Genomic DNA, 22,352 nt, shown 5'->3' on the forward strand with positions numbered 1-22,352 from the left:
GCCATCTTTTTAGCCACATCCTGTGCCATTTGCTCCTTACTTAACTTTACTATTTATTTATTTATTTATTTATTTATTTATTTATTTATTTATTTATTTTGGTGGTACTGGGGTGGAACCCAGAGGCTTTCTACCTCCGGGCTATACTCCCAGACCTATTTTATATTTTTATTTGGAAACAGGGTCTCACTAAGTTGCTGAGAGCCTCACTAAGTAGCTGAGGCTGGCTTTGAACCTGTGCAATCCTCCTGTCTCAGCCTCCCAAGCACTGGGGTTACAAGTGTGTGCCATTACGCCCGGTGGTTCCTTACTTAACTTGAGTGGGTTTACCTTTTTCATTTATTCTTGTCAAAATAATATCTTTGTAATAATAGGTTTGATTGCATTATATATTTTAAATGACATTAAATGAAAATAAAGCCTTAAAATTAAGTTCATTAGGTGTTATATAAAGTTCTGTTACAAACCAGTAAGATCCACTTTGGGAAAACGTGTTAATATAACCAGTACTAATATTTGATTCTTTTTGATACATGTTTATTACCTGGTATATGATGTGTTAGCTGTTTTTTTCTCCTGTAGGATTTTTTTCCTCTGCTTTTTTCTCTCTATATGAAAAATCACATTAAGTGAATTTTTTTTTTTTTTTCTTTTTTGGTGGTACTGGGGTTCCTGGAAGCCCTTCTACCTCCGGGATACACTCCCACGGGCTACACTCCCAGACTTATTTTTTAACATTTTTATGTGGAAACAGAGTCTCTTAAGCCAGCGAGGCTGGCTTCAAGTGTGCGCCACCACGCCCGGCTACATTAAGTGAATTTTAATATAATCTTCATTCCATTATAGTCTGATAAGACTTTTGATAATTGACTGGAAGGAGGGCGTGGTGGCTGCACGCCTGTAATCCCAGTACTAGGGGAGGCGGAGACAGGAGGATCTGGTTCACCGCCAGCCTCAGCTGCTTAGTGAGGGCCTCCTAGTAAGACTCTGTTTCAAAATAAAGAGTAAAAATTAAGACTGGGGATGTAGCCCGGAGGTAGAATGCCCATGGATTCAATCCCCAGTACTGAAAAAAAAAAAAAAAATTGGTTGGAGCTGGGTGTGGTGGTGGGAGACTGAGAGGGGAGGATTGCAGGATCCAGGACAGCCTTAGCAAGTAGTGAGACTCTGATCGACCCAGCGAGACCCTGTTTCAAAAAATAATAATAATTATAGGGCTGGAGTTATAGTTCTGAGGTATTATACCACAGAATTCAATCCCCAGTACAGAAGGAAAAGAAAAAAAAAATGATTGGAATGTACACAGAGGCAAAAATTGTAGCCGGTGACCTTTGGAAGAATTTTCTGAGTGAAACTAGAAACAAATTATCCATTGTTCATGGAATGTTCTGCTTCATATTTTGCCTTCTTTTATTAAATACTCTTACTTGCTAAAATCTTTTAAGTAGCTAATAGTGTATTAATAGGGATCATAACTAAAAGGTGATTTTTTTGTATAATGTAGCACATATTAAAAAAATATCTATTTATTTCCACTTGTGAAAGTAATGCATACTAGTTGAAAAGAAACTCATAAAAGATAAAGAAAAAGCCTCTCAAATACAATGAATGATCTTTTCTTTGTTATTTTTTTCAAATTCCCCCCTCCCATTCCAGGCATAAGTGTTTCCTTATATGTATTCTAGTCGGTCTTTTTTTTTTTGGTGAAAATGTCACAAAAATGGTCTAATTTTATTTTACACTGTATTTATTGCAGTTTTGGAGATTGAACCCTTTGTGCATGCTAAGTAGGTGCTCTACCACTGAGCTACACCCACACCTTCATTTTGTACTCTAAAAGTTATTAGTGAGCTTGGTGTGGTGATCTGTAATCCTAGTGCATGGGAGGCCGAGACGGGAAGATCCCAGGTTCAAGGACAGTCGTGGCAACCAGTGAGACTCTCACCAACCTAGTGAGACCCTGTTTCCAAATAAAAATAAAATAGGGTGAGGGTGTAGCTTGGAGGTAGAATGCCCCAGGGTTTAATCCCAGTCTCACACACACACACACACACACACACACACACACACACACACACGTGATCTGAGCATGTCCTATATTTACTCACCACTCATCATTATGTTTTTGAGGGGTACTAAGGATTGAACCCAGGGGCATTCTACCTCTGAGCTATACCTGCAGCCATTTTTATTTTTGTTCTGAAACAGGGTGTCACTAGGTTACCGAAAGTCTCCCTAAATTGCTAAGCCTGCAAGCAATTGCTAATTGCTTGTCATTCACCTGTTTCAGGCTCCCAAGTCCTGGGATTACAGGCACGTCCCACACACCCGGCAGCCACTCATCACTTTAAATTGCATCCTATGTGGTGGCGCACCCTTGTCATCCCAGTACTTGGGAGGCTGAGATGGAGGATTGCCGGTTTGAGACTAGGCTTAGCTACTTAGTGAGGCCATCCGAAACTTAGTGAGACTCTTTGAAAATAAAGAGTAGCCGGGCGTGGTGGCGCACGCTTGTAATCCCCGCGCTTGGGAGGCGGAGATGGGAGGATTGCTCAGGTTTGAAGCCTGTTTCCAAATTAAAAAAACTATAAAAAATAGGTGTCTGGGAGTGTAGCCTGGAGGTAGAAGGGTTTCCAGGAACCCCAGTACCCCCCACAAAACTAACTAAATAAAAATAAAGAGTAAAATATAGGGCAGGGGGTGTAGCTCAGAGGTAGAATGTCCTTGGGTTAAACCCCCAGTACTGCAAAATAAATTAAATTGCTTCCTTTTCTTTAGTAATTTTTTCAACTGAACAATCTTATTAATAGATAAAATAACCTTATCTATTAGTTAGGTAAACCTTTTGTAGCTAGTTGTTGTACATATTTTTACTGTTTGTTAGCAGTATCTTTTTCCTTACAAAATTTGCACACGTTTTAGTAGGCAAATGTTTATGTCTTTCTTATAGCTGCTATGTTTTTGTATTAAGCATGTCTTTCCCACTCCAGTATCAGAGCCTTTCTTTCGTGTTTGTCTTGTCATTCAGTAGACATGTACGTATTTTGGAATTTGGAGCCAGGCCTAGTTTCTTGTAATCCCAGGACATGGGAGGCCGAGACAGGAGAACTGCAGGTTTGTGGCCAGCCTCAGCTACTTAGTGAGGCCCTCTGCAACTTAGCGGGACTCTGTTTCCAAATTAAAAAAAAAAGAAGAAGAAGAAAAGAGAAATTTGGTACAAGTTAATTCTTTCTGGATGGATAGCCAGTTTATCTGGCAATACTTTTATGGACTAATCCATTCTTTTGCTACTAATATGTAGTACCTTTATCATGTTAAATTCTTATTTTTTGATGCTGGAGATTGAACCCCAGTGTGATCTACCAGAGAGCTGCACTTCCAGTCCTTTTTGTTTTTTATTTTTGAAATAGGGTCTTGCCAAGTAACTGCGCACAGGCCTTAAACCCGGTCTCCTCCTGCCTCGGCTTCCCAGGTGTGCGCCGCCGCGCCCTGTAGTTAAGCTTGTATATACGTATTGATGTGTTTTGAGTGTGTTCCCCAGAATTTCATGTGTTGGAATATTAGTCCTCAGTGTGACACGCTGAGAGATGGCAAACCTTTAAGATGTGAAGGTAGCGGGTGTGGTGGTGCTGCCCTGTGATTCTAGTACTTGCGAGGCTGAGGCAGGAGGATCACAGGTTCTCGGCCAGCCTCAGCGACTTAGTGAGGCTCTCAGCAACTTAGCAAGACCCTGTTTCAGAAATAAAAATAAAGTAGGGCTGGGAGTATAGCCCAGAGATAGAATGCTCTTGGGTTTAATCTCATTCGCCCCCCCCAAAAAAAAAAAAACCCCAACCAGGTGTGGTGGCATATGCCTATGATCCCAGTACTTGGGAGGCTGAGGCAGGAGGACCACAGGTTCGAGGACAACCTCAGGAGGCAGTGGATCTCTCATCCACCTAACAAGACCATGTTTAAAATAATGATAAAATAGGCAGGGGTGTAGCTCAGAGGTAGAATGCCCCTGGGTTCAATCCCTAGAGACAGACAGAAAGACACCCCCCCCCCACAGATATGAAGCCTAATGGGTTCAATCCCTAGAGACAGACAGAGAGACACCCCCACACAGATATGAAGCCTAATGGGAGATGATGCAGTTTCTTGTGGTGCCGCTCTTAGAAAGGATGAATGCCATTCAGTTTCTTTGAGGGTGGGCTGTCAAAAAAGAGCAGGAATGACCTTCCCTGCTCTCTGGCCTCCCATTTTGCCATATGATCTCTTCCTTTTGCATGTTCTCTCACTGTGGCAGACAGAAAAAGTGGGACCACCATTCTTGGGGGTTTCAATCTCTAAAATTGTGAACTAATAAGCTTGCTTTTTTTTTTTTTTTTGTGGTACTGGGGATGGAACCCGGGGGCATTCTACCTCTGAGCTACACCCTTGGTCTTTTTTTTTTTTTTTTTTTTTAAACAGGGTCTCACTGGCTTGCAAAGGGCCTCCCTAAGTAGCTGAGGCTGGCTGGAAACCCAGATTCTCTTATCTCAGCCTCCCAAATACTGGGATTACAAGCTAGTGCCACCATGCCCAGCAAGGTTTTTTTTTTTTTTCTTCTTTCAGTACTAGGGATGGAATCCAGGTGCATTCTACCTGTCTCAGCCTCCCAAGTGCTGGGATTAGAAGTGTGCGCCACCATGCATGGCAGCTTTTTAAAACATACATTATCCAACCTCAGGTGTTTTTGCTTTTTGTTTTGCTTTTTTTTTTTTTTTTTTTGGTGGTACTGGGGGTGGATTCCAGAGGCTTTCTACCTCCGGGCTATACTCCCAGACCTATTTTATATTTACTTTGGAAACAGGGTCTCACTAAGTTGCTGAGAGCCTCACTAAGTAGCTGAGGCTGGCTTCGAACCTGCACGATCCTCCTGTCTCCGCCTCCCAAGTGCAGGGAGTACAAGTGTGCACCACTGCGCCTGGCTAACCTCAGGTATTTCATTAGCAATGGAAAAATGCATTAACATACACCTATTACATATCTATTTTGTGACTATAAATAATGCACACGTATAGGTACCTTAATATTAGGTTTTAGTACTTGATATTGCAGATCTTGTTTTTGTTTTCTAAAGTTTCTTTGTTATTCTCACAAATTTATCTTTTCAAATGAATTTCAGTCTCACTACATCTCTTCTCTTATTAGCTTAATTCAAGCTACCATCCTCTGTTACCTAGACTATCTTTTAATAGGTAATAGCTGGGCTTGATGGTGTATGTTTGCAATCCCAGTACTTGGGAGGCTGAGACAGGAGGATCACAGGTTCGAGGACAGTCTCAGCAAGTGAGACTCTCATTAACCTAGTGAGACCCTGTCTTCAAATAAAAATAAAATAGGGCTGGGGGTGTAGCCCAGAGATGGAACACTCCCACACCCACTAGGTTTTTCCAGGGGTAGTGGTAAAGTCTTATTGTAGGAAGGCATGTGAGGAAAAAGGTACTTTGACCATATTTGGAAAATATAATCTCCCATGTCATCAAATGCAAAATAAATTTAGAACTCTTAAACTGGCCTGTAAAGCTTCTCGTGATCTCACCGCTGTTTCTCTCTCTGACTTCATTGCCTACATTTTCCTCTGGTTTAGCTACAATGACCACATTGCTAGGCTTTGAACCTGGGCGCTCACTCCAATATCGGGCCCCTTGTACTTGTGGCTGCTGCCTTGAGTGTCTCCTTCAGACGTCTGCGTGGATCTTCCCATCCCGATTTGATTTAGGTCTCTCCTCACACATTGCATCTCCAGGGAGCTCTCCCAGCAGCCTTACCTTTGCAGTTCTTGGTTACTCAGAACTCCTTAATCTTGCCTTTTCTTTTTTGTAGACTATGGTGCTCTGTGTGGGAGCCTGATGGGCCTGAATGCCACTTTGCTTCCTTGCATGTTCTTTGGGAAAGTTGAGAAATAAGAGTAAAGTTGGAGACCAAAATTTAAAAAATTCTATCTATCTATCTATCTATCTATCTAAATATAGATACTTATGTGGACATAAAACTGATCAGTGCTTAGTTGGAGACCCAAATGGGCCTACTAACTAAATCTAAGAGTTAGGCAGACTTGCCCACCCAGTCCCAGGTGGTGCTGGCCACTTTCCACTGCAGGGCGAGGACCCTGCCACCCTGCATATTAGAGTCCATTCAGTAGCAAACCTGTTCCTGAGTAAAGAAGGGCGGGGATGAGTTGTGCATGCTCAGCTATTCTCCTGTTTTTATCAATCAGACTCACTAAGGGGGGAAAGGAATAAAGGAAGTGTCAAGGATACTTTCAGACATAGGAAACAGGGTGGGCGGTGGTACTATTTACTAAGATTGGAAATGTGGCAGGAAGATTATAAGCTAAAGGCTTGGAAATACTGAGTCTGAAATGCCCATAAGGTACCATGGAAAAAGCCAGATAAGCTTTTGAATTACCACCTGAAGCTCAGGAGAGAAATTTACATGAAAAACACAGGGTTGATAGTTGTGTTTGTTTTCTATTAATTTGTAACCAACTACCACAAACATAGACAGATAAATCAGTACAAAGTTATGTCACGATATCTGTGGATTAGGAGTCTGGGAATGGGTTAGCTGGGTTCTTTAGCACATTTTCACCAGGCTGAAATCAGGTGTGAGTTGGAGCTGCAGCCTCATCTGACACTTGGGTTTCTTCCTAGTTCACTGTCCGCAGGTGTAGTTCCTTGGTTATAGGACTTGGAGCCTCGTTTCCTCAAGGCCATTTGCTGCCATGTGGCCTCCTCCACCTTTGTTTCTTCATGTCCAATGAAAAGCATTTTTGCTCCTCCCTCATTTCCTCCCTTCCTTCTTTTGCGGTGCTTGGGACCAGACCAGGGCTTTGCACTTGCTAGACAAGTGGTCTACCACTGAGTACATCCCAAGCTGTTTATATCTCCTTTAGAAGACGCTCTGGCTAGTTCATTCTCATCCAGAATAATAACCGTTTGAGTAACTGAAGCTGACTGATTACATTAATCACGTCTGCAAAGCTTGTTTTGTCATGTAACCATCATGAGAGCAATTATCCCATCCATCATATTTACAAGTCGTTCTCACACTCTAGGGAGAGAAAGACCAGGGATTGAGCGTTTGAGGGACCTGCCAATTGCTCTCTTTCCACCTTTACTTGTACCATTTTAGATTAGGAAAGTTACTCAGGTTGATTGGTTTGAGTTAACAGGGGAACCTCATTCGAGTTCTCTTTTAGCAATAGTAGGATCTAATATTAACAGTAAATATATTTATGATGCGTTAAGTACATGGAATGGTTCTTTGGAATGGAGTAGAGATGGGTTTCCTATGAGATATAATATTTATTTGTCTTGGTACTCCTTGATTACGTAGATGAGGGTAGTTATCAGTTATCTTACCTAAATGAGTATTGTTTCAAGTTTTTTTTATTTATTTTTATTTTTTTTAACAATTTTTTATTGAACATAAGTAGTATACATTTATACTATGTTTGGTGCCCTCTCCCCCGTGCCCCCTTTCCCCCCCCACCAATGGTTGTCCAGGTTAACCATGTCTTATTCATAATTTTACACATGTTCAGGTGTAGACCCTCATTAATCCAGATCGGCCTTTCTCCTCTCCTATCTTTCCATTAAAACTTAGCTAGTATTTCCCCTCTAATATCTGGGGTCCTACTGGTATCCTTTGTGTTTTCTAGTTTGGGCATATTAGAGGAAACATGTGTATCTTCTCCTTCTGTGCTTGGCTGATCTCACTTAACATGATGCTCTCCAGGGCTTTCCATCTTCTTGCAAATGGTATGATTTTGTTCTTCTTTATGGCTGAATAGAATTCCATTGTGTGTATTTCCCACAGTTTTGCTATCCATTCATCTGTTGATGGTGATCTGGGTTGGTTCCATATTTTGGCTATTACAAATTGTGCTGCTATGAACATAGGTATGCATATGTTGCTGTATTTCTCTGAATTCAACCCCTTTGGAAAGATACCTAGGAGTGGTATAGCTGGATCATATGGTGGATCTATTCCCACCTTTCTCAGGAATCTCCACACAGATCTCCATAGTGGCTGAACTAGTTTGCACTCCCACCAACAGTGTAAAAGAGTTCCTCTTTCCCCACATCCTCGCCAGCATTTGTTGTTGTTTGATTTATTTATGCTTGCTACTCTGACTGGGGTTAGATGGAATCTCAGTGTAGTTTTGATTTGCATCTCCCTGATGGCCAGTGATGAAGAACATCTTTTCATGTATCTATTGGCCCTTTGTATCTCTTCTTTTGTGAAGTGTCTGTTTAGTTCATTTGCCCATTTCTTGATTGGGTTGTTTGTTTTGCTAGTGTAGAGCCTTTTGAGCTCTTTGTATACTCTGGATATTAGCCCCCTATCAGAGTGGTGGCTGGTAAAGATCCTTTCCCATTCTGTAGGCTTCCTCTTTAGGTTATTGATAGTTTCCTTTGATGAGAAGAAACTTTTTAGTTTGATGTTATCCCACTTGTTTATTCTTGCTTTAATTTCCTGAGCTTTGGAGGTTTTGTTGAGAAAGTTACTGCCTGTGCCAATATGTTGTAGTGTTGAACCTATGTTCTCCTCTACTAACTTCACCGTCTCAGGTCTAATTTCTAAGTCTTTGATCCATCTTGAGTTGATTCCTGTGTTTGGTGAGATATAGGGGTTTAGATTCATCTTTTTACAAATGGATAGCCAGTTCTCCCAGCACCACTTGTTGAAAAGGCTGTCTTTTCTCCAGCATATGTGTTTGGCCCCTTTGTCAAAGATTAATTGACTAAAGATGTGTGGGTTTGTTTCTGTATCTTCTATTCTAATCCACTGGTCAGTATATCTGTTTTTGTGCCAGTACCATGCTGTTTTTACTACTATTGCTCTATAGTATAGTTTGAAGTCTGGGATTGTAATGCCTCCTGCGTGTTTGTTATTGAGAATTGCTTTGGCTATTCTAGGTCTTTTCCTTCTCCATATGAAGTTCATGATTGATTTTTCTAGGTCTCTGAAGAGAGACCTATGAGATATAATATTTATTTGTCTTGGTACTCCTTGATTACGTAGATGAGGGTAGTTATCTTACCTAAATGAGTATTGTTTCAAGTTTTATAGTTCTTATTTCCAAACAGTTTGAGATTTGCCATTATTGACAAGTTGACAAGGTCTAGGGCTTAGTTTTTGTTTTTCCTTTTTTTTTTTTTTTTTAGTACTGGGGATGAAACCCATGGGCATTCTACCTCCGAGCTATACCCCTAGTTCTATTATTTAGACAGGGTCTCACTGAGTTGCGGAGGGCCTCGCTAAGTAGCTGAGGCTGGCCGCGAACCGTGATTCTCCTGTCTTTGCCTCCCGAATGCTGGGATTACAAGCATGTGCCACCGCGCTGGGCAAGGGCTTAGTTTTTTTTTGATCTGCTATTCTTACTTGTTTTTATTAATGAGAAAAGCATATTATATTTATTAAATATGTATTTTATTCCAGGCACTTTACTTGTACCACGGATTTCATTTTATGCTTGGGACAGTCCAGTCTCTATCCATTCCCAACCCTTTGATAGGGGGATTGAATCATCCAGGGACAGTCTACCTCTAAGCTTCATGCCCAACCCTTTTTATTTTTTTGTTTTGAAAACAGTGTCTTGCTAGGTTGCTGAGAGTTTTGCTAAGTTACTAAGGCTAGCCTCAGACCCAGAATTTTCCAGTCTCAGCCTCCCAAGTACTGTGATTATTAGGCATGTGCATCACACTGGGCTTAGTCTATATTTTGAATATAGGTGTTCTTTTTTTTTTTTTTTTTTTGGTGGTACTGGGGGTGGAACCCAGAGGCTTTCTACCTCTGGGCTATATTCCCAGACCTTTTAAAAAATATTTTATTTGGATATAGGTTCCCACTAAGTTGCTGGAAGCTTCACTGAGTAGCTGAGGCTGGCTTTGAACCCGTGCGATCCTCCTGTCACAGCCTCCCAAGCAAGGAGATTACAAGCGTGCGCCACCACGCCCGGCCTGGGTGTTTGCTCTTTTAATGTTAAATTTCAGTATATAAGGAAAGGATGTGCATGAATTTTATTGCAGACATTCTCTGAAATAATTTTCATCTATAGGGAAGTCTCTCTATTTTTGTGAATTAGCATTTTCTCTTATATATGTTGGGTGAAAGATTTAATTTTGTAGATAGAAATTTATGATTTCCAGAAAGAAAACTGCAAAATAAAAATGTCCAAAGAATTAAAGATTTTCTGTAAATACGATTATATATTAAAAATTGAAGCTTGAGATACAAATATAGATAACTGTAGTTGATAATTTTCCTAAAAATGTCATGATTTACAATGAGAAAAGGTTATTTTGTCATTTTGAAGGGTAAGCTTTTAACATTTTTTTTTTCCCCTTCAGCTTCCAATAAAAACAGGACAGCAGAACACACATACCAAAGTCAGTACTGAACACAACAAGGAATGTCTAATCAATATTTCCAAGTACAAATTTTCTTTGGTTATAAGCGGCCTCACTACTATCTTAAAGAATGTTAACAATATGGTGAGTATCTGGGTTACTGTTTTATTGAGTTTGCTTTGACTTTCTCTTAGTCATTTGGAGCACATTTTAAATGATGGGAACCAATTTTCTGTGACCGTTAGATATAAACAATTTGTCTTAGTTAATAAATGAGCACAGGTTTAACCTTTTAGCTTTCATTTTAGATTTTCCTTAGATACTTAGTCTTTTCATTTTAGATTTTTCTTAAATACTTTGTCCTTGACTCTATTATTTTTTCTAGTATTTTTCTGGAATGAGGTTTTTATACATTTTTGTATCATATATGAACTTATCATAGTATATCATATTTTTTCTGGGTTTTTTTTTGCCTTTTTTTTTTTGTTTTCCTGTGTTGGGGATTGAACCCAGGGCTACACATATGCTAGGCAAGATCTCTATCTCTCAGATACACATCCAGCTCTACATAATCTATTGTATACTTCTCTTTAGCCTCTTATTTGAGTTTATACTGCCATAGTCTAAAGTAGATGATGAATAAAATTTTATTTTTTCCTAAAATGTGGAATTGATTTTTATGAATATATTATTTCTTCATTCCCCCTGTAACCAGTGATAGATTCTGTAGTAGAGAACTTGTTGTTGAAACAATTTTTTTCATGCCGGTACTAATTTCATCAAGTAATTTTGCTATTAAAAGCTCATAATTTCAGCTGGGCATGGTGGTACACATCTGTAATCCCAGGCAGAGACAGGAGGATCACAGCCTCAGCAAGTAGTGTGACTCTCACTAAGTTAGTGAGACCCTGTTTCTCAATAAAAATAAATAAAATAAATAAAAGAAAGTGTAGTTCAGAGGTAAAGCCCCTGGGTTCAATTCCCAGCACCACCCCGTTACACACAGCTCATAATTTCTTTTTTCCATTTGATATAATCTGCTGACATTCCCTTAGCTTTCAGATAGGTAGACCAACTGCTCTCCCTCAGTACCTCGAAACACGAGTTTTCCCCTCAGGTAATCCCTCCCTCTGTGTCAATTTCTATCTGAATATCTCCTTCATACTCAGTGCAAAACAACTGATCGAGGTTTTTCTCTATTAACTCCAAACTCTGCCTGTCTTTAGCACTTATAATCGCAATTTATATCGTTCCTATGAAAACAGTAAAATTAGAGCAATGAAGCACCTTTTGGTTGTAGATTGTGAAGATTGCTCCCACTTTTTATAGCCGCATCATCTTTGGTCCATTTCCCTTTAAGAAAAAAGGAGTAAACTTGCAGAACTAATAAACCAGAGGTGTGAGCAGTTATTTGCTTTACAAAGATATTCTTTTCTTTATGGAAACAAATTAAACTTTTCTTAAAAAGCACAGAATCTTTTATGCATTTAATATTTTGTCAGATTTTTCATGCATAGTATATAGGGCATAGTTCTAGGATTTTGTACACAGGACTGTGTGACTGTTTCCAGTTAGATTGAAATATTTTAATATTTGGGGGTCTTTTCAAACAAAAATGGGAAAATATGAAAAATCCAAAAAGTGTTATGATATTGGTGCTGATTTATTATTGATTGATTATATTGTGCAAACCATAGTGCCCTGTTAGTAAATAGGTGGTGTAGCATTCAATTTGAGGATAATGAATGTTTGAAAGTCACCACAATTGCTCTAATAGCATTTTATTGCTAGAAGAATTAAGACTTCAATTGTTTTGTGGTTTATCATAAAAGTATGGTTAAGCTGGGCGTGTTGGTGCACACCTGTCATCTCAGTAGGTTTGGTAGGCTGAGACAGGAGGATTGAAGGTTTGAGGCCAGTTATAGCAATTTAGCAAGGCCCTCAGCAAATTAATGAGCCCGTTTTTCAAAATAAAAATCAAAATAGGGCTGGGAGTATAGCTCAGAGGTAGAACACCCCTGGGTTCAATTTCTACCACATACACACACCAAAAAAAGAAGAAAAAAAAAAGTATCGTTAAAAGCTTTTTAACTTGTCGGGTGTGGTGGCGCACGCTTGTAATCCCAGCATTTGGGAGGCTGAGACCAGAGGATTGCGGTTCATGGGCAGCCTCAGCTACTTATTGAGGCCCTCTGCAACTCTGTGAGACCTGGTTTCAAAATAAAGAATGAAAAATAGGGCAGGGGGTGTAGCTTGGAGGTCAAATGCCCCTGGGTTCTATTCCCAGACACCCCCCCCACACAAAAGTTTTTAAACCATATTTTAAGTTTCTTTAGCTGGGTGTGGTGGTGCACACCTGTAGTCGCAGTACTTGGGAGGCTGAGACAGGATCACAGGTTCACAGCTAACCTCAGCAATCTCGTGAGGCTCCCTGCAATTTAGTGAGTCTCTGCTTCAAAATAAAAAGTAAAAAGTAAAATAGTACTAGTTCAAATCTCAGTACTAACACACACACACACACACACACACACACACACACACACACACACACACAAAGTCTGGTATAGATTTCAAAATCATATATATTTTTAAATCCTAACCAAATACAACATCTTTTACTGTGCTGAGGCTAATGGCAGACTAATAAATGCCTGCATTTATGTTTGCCTGAGAATTTATTTTGTGTGAGGATTTGGGTAAAATAAAAAATTATAAAGCTGGTGTGATGGTGCACACTTGTAATCCCAGTACTTGGGAGGCTCAGACAGGATGGCAGGTGTGTTGCCAGCCTCAGTTAACTTAGTGAGGCCCTCTACAACTTAGTGAGACCCTGTTTCAAAATAAAGTATATATATAAAAAAATAGGGCTGGGGGTGTAGCTCAGAGGTAGATTGCCCCTGGGTTCAACCCCTAGTTCTGCAAACAAAACATAACACAAAAAAGATGTAAATATGTTCTGATCTGGAAGGTAAAATGGGAGACTCTGGGTTTTTCTTGACCTGTAGTCCTTCACTTTCAAAAGTTTACCAGTTTATAGTGGAGACTGATAATCAACTTTTGTATTCTGAATATCTTTTCTTTTAGAGGATATTTGGAGAAGCTGCTGAAAAAAATTTATATCTCTCTCAGTTGATTATATTGGATACACTGGAAAAATGTCTTGCTGGGGTAAGTACATCATTCTTAAATAGGGAGATTTTGTGACTTCAGCCTTGGGAATGATCTGTGTATCAGTATAGGTGTAGGCAAAGAGAACACACACGGACTTTTTATCCAAGACATACATACATATATATATATATATATATATATGAATTTTGTTACCAAAGCTCTTTCTTTGTGTGTGTGTGTGTGTGTTTGTGTGGCACAGAATAGGTTGATGAGAATAGGTTGATGAGTCTTGCTATTTGATGAGGCTGTCCTTGAATATGTGATCCTCCTGTCTCGGCCTCCCAAGTACTGGGAATTACAAGCATGCGCCACCACACCTGGCTGAACAGACAGTTTTTCAAAAGAAAATTTTTCTCTCAGTGTTTGTAAGTGAAACAGATGCTAAGGTTTAAAGTATTATGTTTAAGCCACGTACCTGTCTCTAAAGTTATTTAGGAAAGAGTTTATGGCAAAGGAGTCACTATTTGGTTTAGTTAATTTCTTAGCTGTTGTTAGGCCTGTGGCATTGTGGAGCTGTGAAAGGGTGTGATCCAGACGACCAAGAGCCATTTTATTTTCCCTCCTGTATAATATGGCTTTTTTATTCTGCTGTATAAGTCTGTGTAAAGGAGAGCTTGAGAACTCAGCCTATCCTGTTGCAGATAGATATTACTGTAAGAACACTTGTTTTATGTAAATATGCGCCTATATAATAGGCATGTGAAAGGATAGTTGAGAACCAACCTTTTTGTCTTCAGGTTTCTTCTAAGAGGGTCATCTCAGTGCCTGCCTGCCTGCCTGCCTCCCTCCCTCCCTCCTTCCCTCCTTCCTTCCTTTCTTCCTTTGCAGTACTGGGAATGGAACCCAGTGGTATTCTACCTCTGAGCCTCACCCCCAGCCCTAGTTTAGAAGCAGGGTCTCACTGAGTTGCAAAGGGCCTCACTAAGTAGCTGAGGCAGGTTGCAAACTATGATCCTCCTGTCTTAGCTTCCCAAATGCTGGGATTTCAAATGTGTACCACCATGCCCAGCTTCTCAGTATATTTCAGTCTACCTTATTTTGAACTTTTTCAGGAATATTTTGATTGTGTAAAGCAAAGTATTTATATTCTTCAATAGTCTTATTTCTTCCTGGAACACAGGAAGTTTATATAAATTTATTTATTTATTTATTCACTTTTTTGGGGGTACTGGGGGGGTGGAACCCAGAGGCTTTCTACCTCCAGGCTATATTCCCAGACTTTTTTTTTTTTTTTTTTTGGTGGTACTGGGGGTGGAACCCAGGGGCTTTCTACCTCCAGGCTATACTCCCAGACCTATTTTATATTTTATTTGGAAGTAGGTTCTCACTAAGTTGCCGAGAGCCTCACTAAGTAGCTGAGGCTGGCTTCGAACCCGTGCGATCCTCCTGTTTCAGCCTCCCAAGCGTGGGGATTACAAGCGTGCACCACCACGCCCGGCTTCTATTTTTAATATTTTATTTGGAAACAGGGTCTCACTAAGTTGCTGAGAGCCTTGCTATGGAGCTGAGGCTGGTCTCAAATCTATGCAACCCTCCTGTCTCAGTCTCCCAAGGGTGGGGATTACAAGCGTGCGCCACCATGCTTGGCTACTTGAATATTTAAGTTAAATATTTCCATCTAAAGGTCTGTTTGGGCCTGGTTCAGAGGCATTTGCCTGTAATCCCAGCGATTTGGGAGGTGGAGATAAGAGGATCAAAAGTCTGGGGCCATCTTGGGCAATTTAGTGAGATATTGTCTCAAACAAGGAAATAAAAAATAAACAGAAATAGGCTGGGGATGTACCTCAGTGGTAGAGTTTTGACTGGGGTTAAATTTCCAGTACTGCAAAAAAAAAAAAAAAAAAAAAAAGCAAAAAGAAAATCTGTCCCATATATATTGGAGTTAGCTTTTCTTTTTTTCAAATTTTATTGGTGCATTGTATTTATACATCATGATGAAGCAAAAAAAATTTGTAGAATTAAATGCACACATCACCCAGTCAGCCCCACCCAGTCACCACCCTACTTCCTCCCCCTCCCTCCCTTATGCTTGGCGTAGTATTTGACTAGGGTATGAATTAGTACATCATGCGCTTTGAAGAGTTTCCCTCTCCCCTCCTCCCATCCCCACAGTTAGGTTGCCTTATTTGCTCCTCTATAGGATCTCCTTTTTCACCTGGAGATCCTCCTATGACCCCTTCCCCCTTAGCTTTCACATATTAGGAAAAGCATCAATTTCTTACTTTTTGTGACTAATCTCACTCAGCATAATGTCCTCAAGATCCATCCATTTCCCTGTAAATGCTGCAATTGTGGTTTTTATTTATTTGTTTTTTATTTTTTTGTGGGTCTGTTTCTGGGGATGGAACCCAGGGGCATTCCACCTCCGAGCTACACCCCCTGCCCTATTTTTTATTTTTTATTTTGAAACCGGGTCTCACTGAGTTGCAGAGGGCCTCACTAAGTAGCTGAGGCTGTCTGCGAACCGTGATCCTCCGGTCTCAATCTCCCGAATGCTGGGATTACAAGTGTGCGCCACCACGCCTGGCTGTGTTTTTTTTTTTTTTTTTTTTTAATGGATGAGTAAAATTCCATTGTGTACATAAACCACAGTTTTGTAATCTATTCATCTGTTGATGGACATCTTGGCTGGTTCCATAGTTTGGCTATGGTGAATTGTGCAGCTATGAACATAGATACACATGCATCAGTTTGGTAGTTTGGTTTCCCTCCTTTTGGGTAGATACCCAGAAGTGGTATTGCTGGATTGAATGGTAGATTTGTTCCCATTCTTTTGAGGATTCTCCATACTGTTTTCCAAAGTGGTTGCACTAATTTGCAGTCCCACCAACAATGTTTTAGAGTTCCCACTTCTCCACATCCTCGCCAGCATCTGTTGTTGTGTTTTGAATGGTTGCCATTCTAGTTGGGGTAAGGTGAAATCTCAGGGTAGTTTTGATTTACATCTCAATGATTGCCAATGATGTTGAGCATTTTTTTCATGCATTTATTGGCCCATTAAATTACCAAGATATTCCTCACAGACATAGAAAAATCAGTCCTTAAATTCATTTGGAACAACAAAAAGCCCAGAATAGCCAAAGTAGTTCTTAGCAACAAAAACCATGCAGGAGAAATTACAGTATTTGACTTTAAACTATACTACAAAGCCATTGTAATAAAAAACAGCATACATAGACCAGTGGAGCAGAATAGAGACCCAGAAACAAGTCCACACACTTACAGCCAATTGATTTTTTACAAAGGGGCCAAAAACATACACTGGAAAAAAGATAGCCTGTTCAACAAATGGTATTGGCAAAACTGGTTAACCATATGCAGAAAACTGGAAATTAATCCCACTTTCTCACCATGCACAAGAGTCAATTCAAGATGGATCAAAGACTTGGAAATTAGACCTTGAGGCTCCTTGAAGAGGGCATAGGTCCAACATTGCAACACATAGGCACAGATAAAAACTTTCTCAACAAGACCCCCAAAGGCACAGCAAACTAAAAGGCGAATCAATATGTGGGATTGTATGAAACTGAAGAGCTTTTGCTCAGCAAAGGAAACTGTCAAGAACCTCATTTGAGAGCCAACTGAACAGGAGAAGATTTTCACCACCTACTCCTCCAATAGAGGACTGATATCTAGAATATACAGAGAACTCAAGAGACTCAACACTAAGAAAAAAAAAATAATCCAATTAAAAAAAATGGGCACGTGAACTAAATAGACACTTCACAAAAGAGTTAGCTTATTTCTTACATTCTTTTTTCTATATACACTCAGTCTTCATAGTAAGCTTAAGGGGAAGGGGCTTTAATATCTAAGGACTCTTTTTGTGGTTGAGGATAGAGGGAATCATCTGATGTGTGTATTAAGGGGATTGGGTACTAGGTAGGGAATTAGAAAAAATATACAACTGTGTTTTCTGTAGGCCTCAAAATCTAAGTATAATTTTTTGTTTTTGTTTTTGTGGGTCTGGGGATGGAACCCAGGGGCATTCTACCTCCAAGCTATAGCCCCTGTCCTATTTTTTATTCTTTATTTTGAAACCGGGTCTCACTGAGTTGTGGAGGGCTTAACTAAGTAGTAGCTGAGGCTGTCTGTGAACTGTAATCCTAGAGTCTCAGCCTCCTGAATGCTGGGATTACAAGCGTGCACCACCACGTCCAGCTTAAGCATAATATTTTAAACTCTTATTGACCCTAGGGCATATTCCAAAGTTGTGGGACAGTATATAAATTTTTCACCTTTATTGAGGGCAAGCTGGTTGTTTTAATCTAGTGCCTTCTATTAATTTGTGATATACTACTTCTAAAATGGAATGAAAGAGCAGAAGCTCTGTTATATAGGATAATGAATTGTGACAGTGGGCAATTTTTTTTTATTGGTGGTACTGGGGGTGGAACCCAGGGGCTTTCTACTTCTGGGCTATACTCCCTGGCCTATTTTATATTTTATTTGGAAATAGGGTCTCACTAAGTTGCTGAGAGCCTAAGCAGCTGAGACTGGCTTCAAACCTGTGAGATCCTCCTGTCTCAGCCTCCCAAGCGCTGGGATTACAAGTGTGCACCACCACACCCAGCAAAGGTGGGCAGTTTTTACACTTTTGAATCAATTCTGTGTATTAGTCTTATTACTTTGATTATAAATTACCAGTATATCAGCCATTCTTATAATTGAATGAGGACCAAGGTAGTTTATTGCTTCTTTCAGTTTGACAACATTTCTCCATTAAAAATTTTAATTGAGAGATAATGGTAAATGTATTTTGGAGAATGACCACTGATATAATTGGTCTCTGTTATGATTTAATACTCTTGGGATATTGCCTAACTGAAATGCTAATAAAAGCCAAGTGTGATGGCACATGCCTGTAATCCCAGTACTTGGGAGGCTGAGACAGGGGGGTCACAGGTTTGTGGCCAGTCTCAGCTACTTAGTGAGGCCCTCTGTAATTCAATGAGACTTTGTTTCAAAATAAAAAAATAAAATAGAGTTGGGAATATAGCTCCAGGGTAGAACGCCTCAGGTTCAATTTCTAGTACCACCCCCCCCAAAACAAAAAGAAAAAAGAAATGGTAGAAAGTAGACAGGATATAACTTGTATAAAATATATATTACCTTCCCAGGCTCTACTATCTAAAGTGTATGTGCGTATGTATGAATGAATGTGTTTTTCTTTTTCAGTGCTGAGCTGTACCTTCAACCCTGATAAGTGTTTTTCCTTTAAATTATACAGGGCTAGGAATGTAGCTTAGGGGTAAAACACTAGCCTAGCATACCTGGGGCGCAACGGAATCTGTTCATATTGGTGAATGATTCTGTTTTGCCTTCTTTTGCCTTTTGCCTCATTAGGGTTGTCATCCAAGAATTGAGGCCTGTCTCTCGATTCTCATTTTTAGAATTAGTCAGCTTTGTTTATCCCTTAAACAATAGCTTGTGTTTTGTTAGTATCTTGCTAAGTTTGATTTCTGCTTTTAGAGCAAATTAAGTTGAGGCAGTTTAGAAGAACGGGACCTGCAAGTGTGTGTTTATAAGTAGCTGGGATAGCTAAGTGAAAGGGAATGTTTACCAATATCATGTTTTGACTGAAACTTTGTAGGGTCTGAGGAATCTTACTGTATATGACTGGTATTCAAAAGATTTAATACTTTTTTATTTTTATTTATTTATTGGAGTTAGTTTCGACACTTGGATATTTTGGGTGGCTTATAAATAAGAAATGGACATTGTAGCTGAGATTTTGCAGGTTTGTGAGGAATCTGTGTATTTACTGTTCTTAGATTTCAGTGTATTTGCACTTGGATTTCAGTTACAGAATAGGGTGTAGTGCTTATTACATAGTTATACAAAAAATTGCCCTTTGCCACCCTGCTCAGTATTATCCAAATTGTTAGCATGTGCAGACACTAAAGCCATCAGGTGAAATAGTGATGTGGAGCCACTTCCCTTCAGGTCGGCCTCTCTGTTGGTTGGTCATCCTGTAAAGTAGACATTTGTTTCACAGAGTGGAGACCTCAGTGTTCACATCAAAGCTCTCAGACGTGGTCTTACTAACAGAAGACCATCTGGCATTATGTGCACCTAAAGTGATATACTATAAACTGTACTGAATTTCTAGAATATTTAATCTCAATCTAACTAAATTATTGGATTTATTTATTTTTTGTGGCAATTATTTATTATTATTATTTTTGTAATCATACATCACTTTGGAGTACAAGACTTGAGAGGATATACAAGCACATATCATCAGATAAGCCCTCATCCAATCCCTATCCCATTCCCTCCCCCTCCCTCAATCCCATGCTTAATTGGTGATTATCTTTGATATAATTGTTTACGCACCTCATGAGTTTTAAAGAGATTCCATCCTCCCCCATCCCTTCCCCTCTGATTGGTCACCTTAATTGCTTCTCAATAGGACCCTTTCTACTACTCGACCTCCTCCTGTTACCCCTTGCCTCCTAGTTCTTGCTAATTAGGGGAAGCATCTGGATTTTATTTTCTGTGCTATTTCTCTGTGCATGCCACATTGCAAGTTCTGATCCCACTCTTGACGGCTCCAGTAGTGGCCTGGCCACCTGGAGGACTCTGATCCCGACCTCGCTGGCTCCAGCACCGGCCTTGCCTCATGGGAGGCCCTGATCCTGGCCTCGCTGGCCCCTGCACCAAACTAACCCCTCGGCTGGCTCCTCTCCCGCCCTCAGAGGCCCCAGCACCGGCCTAGCCTCACGACAGGCTCCGATCCTGGCCTCGCTGACCCTGGCACTGGCCTAACCCCTCGGCAGGCTCCTATCCTGGTCTCGCAAGTCCCAGCTCCGTACTTGCCTCACAGCAGTTTCTGATCCCGGCCTCACTGGCCCCGGCACCGGCCTTACCCCTTTGCTGAGTTCAATCCCGACCTCGGAGGCCCCAGCACTGGCCATACCTCAAGGCAGGCTCCGATCCCGGCCTCGCCGGCCCCGGCACCGGCCTAACCCCTTGGCTGGCACCGATCCCTGCCTCAGAGGCCTTGGTAGTGGCCTTGCCTCACAGCAGGCTCTGATCCCGGCCTCGTTGGCCCCGGCACTGACCTCACCCCTTGGCAGGCTCCAATCCCGGCCTTGGAGGCCCCAGCACCGGCCATACCTCAAGGCAGGCTCTGATCCCGGAGACTATTGGATTTAAATTCCAGCTTACAGAAAACATAGTAGCTATAAGGACGAGTTATGTTACATCATTAGGAAACAATCAAATCCCAAATCAGAAACATTCTGAGATGCAACTGGTCCAGTTTCTTAAACAAGTCCATGTCGTGGAAGATAAAAGTGATGTATATGGTGTGTGGGAGATTGCTCTAGAATACTGAAACACAGGGAGTATAACTATCATACTGCAGGCTTTGAACCTTTTTCGGATCCCAGTTGAATAAGAAAAGCCATGAAAGACATTTTGGGAGCAGTGGTGAAATTCGAGTAGAGATTATTAGATGATACAAGGAAACTCTTTCTTTTCCGTTGGTGTATTAACTGGATTGAAATTAAGTTGGAGAAAATTCTTATTTTTAAGATAGTTGGGAAAGTACTTAAGGGTGAAGTATTACAATGTGTAAAACTTACTCTGAAATGATTGAACCAAAACAACACTATTTGTAGTAGGTAGTACCTGTTTTGGTCAGTCTGCACAAAGGCAGGTGTGATTGCCTACCCAGGAATTTATTTGGAGAATAAGATGGATGACATATGGAATGTGAATAAAGTTTATTAGAACTCATAGAAAACTCGGGCTTTTTACAGAAAGGAAATCATTTTGATGAACAAGCTGAAGTGAGGGGAACATTAGTGAGGAAGGACAGAGGATTGGTACCTTAATTATGATTGTGGAGTAAAAAATGGAACCATCATCTTTCATAGATATAGATAATATAGCAAACATAAGGAAATGTTAATTATTGGATGCAGGTGATGGTTATTCATTAGCTCTTGTATGTATGAAAATTTTCATACAAGCAAATGTTTATTTAAGATTTTAGAATTATGTGATTATTTCTGTTTTAGCAACCAAAGGACACAATGAGATTAGATGAAACGATGCTTGTCAAACAGTTGCTGCCAGAAATCTGCCACTTTCTTCACACCTGTCGTGAAGGAAACCAACATGCGGCTGAACTTCGGAATTCTGCCTCTGGAGTTTTATTTTCTCTTAGCTGCAACAACTTCAATGCAGTCTTTAGCCGAATTTCTACCAGGTTAGTGTGTAAATCACATTGGACTATTAAAGTAATGTGAATTTTAGAAGTCTTTGTTTTTGCCTACATAAAAACAAGTCAACAAAAATGAGCTTTATCTGGCTTTTGTAGACATTTCATGCATATATAATGCACCAATAAAACCATATTAAAATTTTTATGCATTAATATCTTTGAAATTTTACTTACGTAATATTATGATATCAATATATACGAATAAATAATGAGTATTGTCATAAACTTGAAGGTCTAAATTTTAGGAAAAATTACCTCTCGTGGCCAGGTATTTTCTTTTCCTTTTCCTTTTTATTTTTGTAGGGGAAGTTTGCTTGGGGATTGAACTTAGGGCCTTAAGTATGTATTTGAGGTACCACTGAATCACATCCTCAACCCCAGGCCTTTTCTTTTAAATACGACATACACACACACATACACACACACACACACACACACACACACACGCATGCATATATATATTTACATATATATATATAAAATTTATTTATTTTTGTGATACTGGGGTTCCTGGAAACCCTTCTACCTTTGGGCTACACTCCCAGACACCTATTTTTAAT

The 22,352-nt window shown here is 40.1% G+C and overlaps 1 protein-coding gene across 1 annotated transcript in view; it reads left to right on the forward strand.

The window, feature by feature from the left end:
- NF1 (neurofibromin 1) overlaps positions 1-22,352 on the forward strand; it is a gene marked incomplete at both ends in the record, with an annotated part of 286,281 nt that overhangs the window by 43,028 nt on the left and 220,901 nt on the right. The window contains 3 exon segments of the mRNA XM_080712594.1: positions 10,386-10,529; positions 13,470-13,553; positions 21,587-21,777. Of these exon segments, the coding sequence (XP_080568720.1) occupies positions 10,386-10,529; positions 13,470-13,553; positions 21,587-21,777 (419 nt within the window).

This window comes from Muscardinus avellanarius (assembly GCF_963383645.1).
Source record: "Muscardinus avellanarius genome assembly, chromosome: 16".
Classification (NCBI taxonomy): Eukaryota; Metazoa; Chordata; class Mammalia; order Rodentia; family Gliridae; genus Muscardinus; species Muscardinus avellanarius.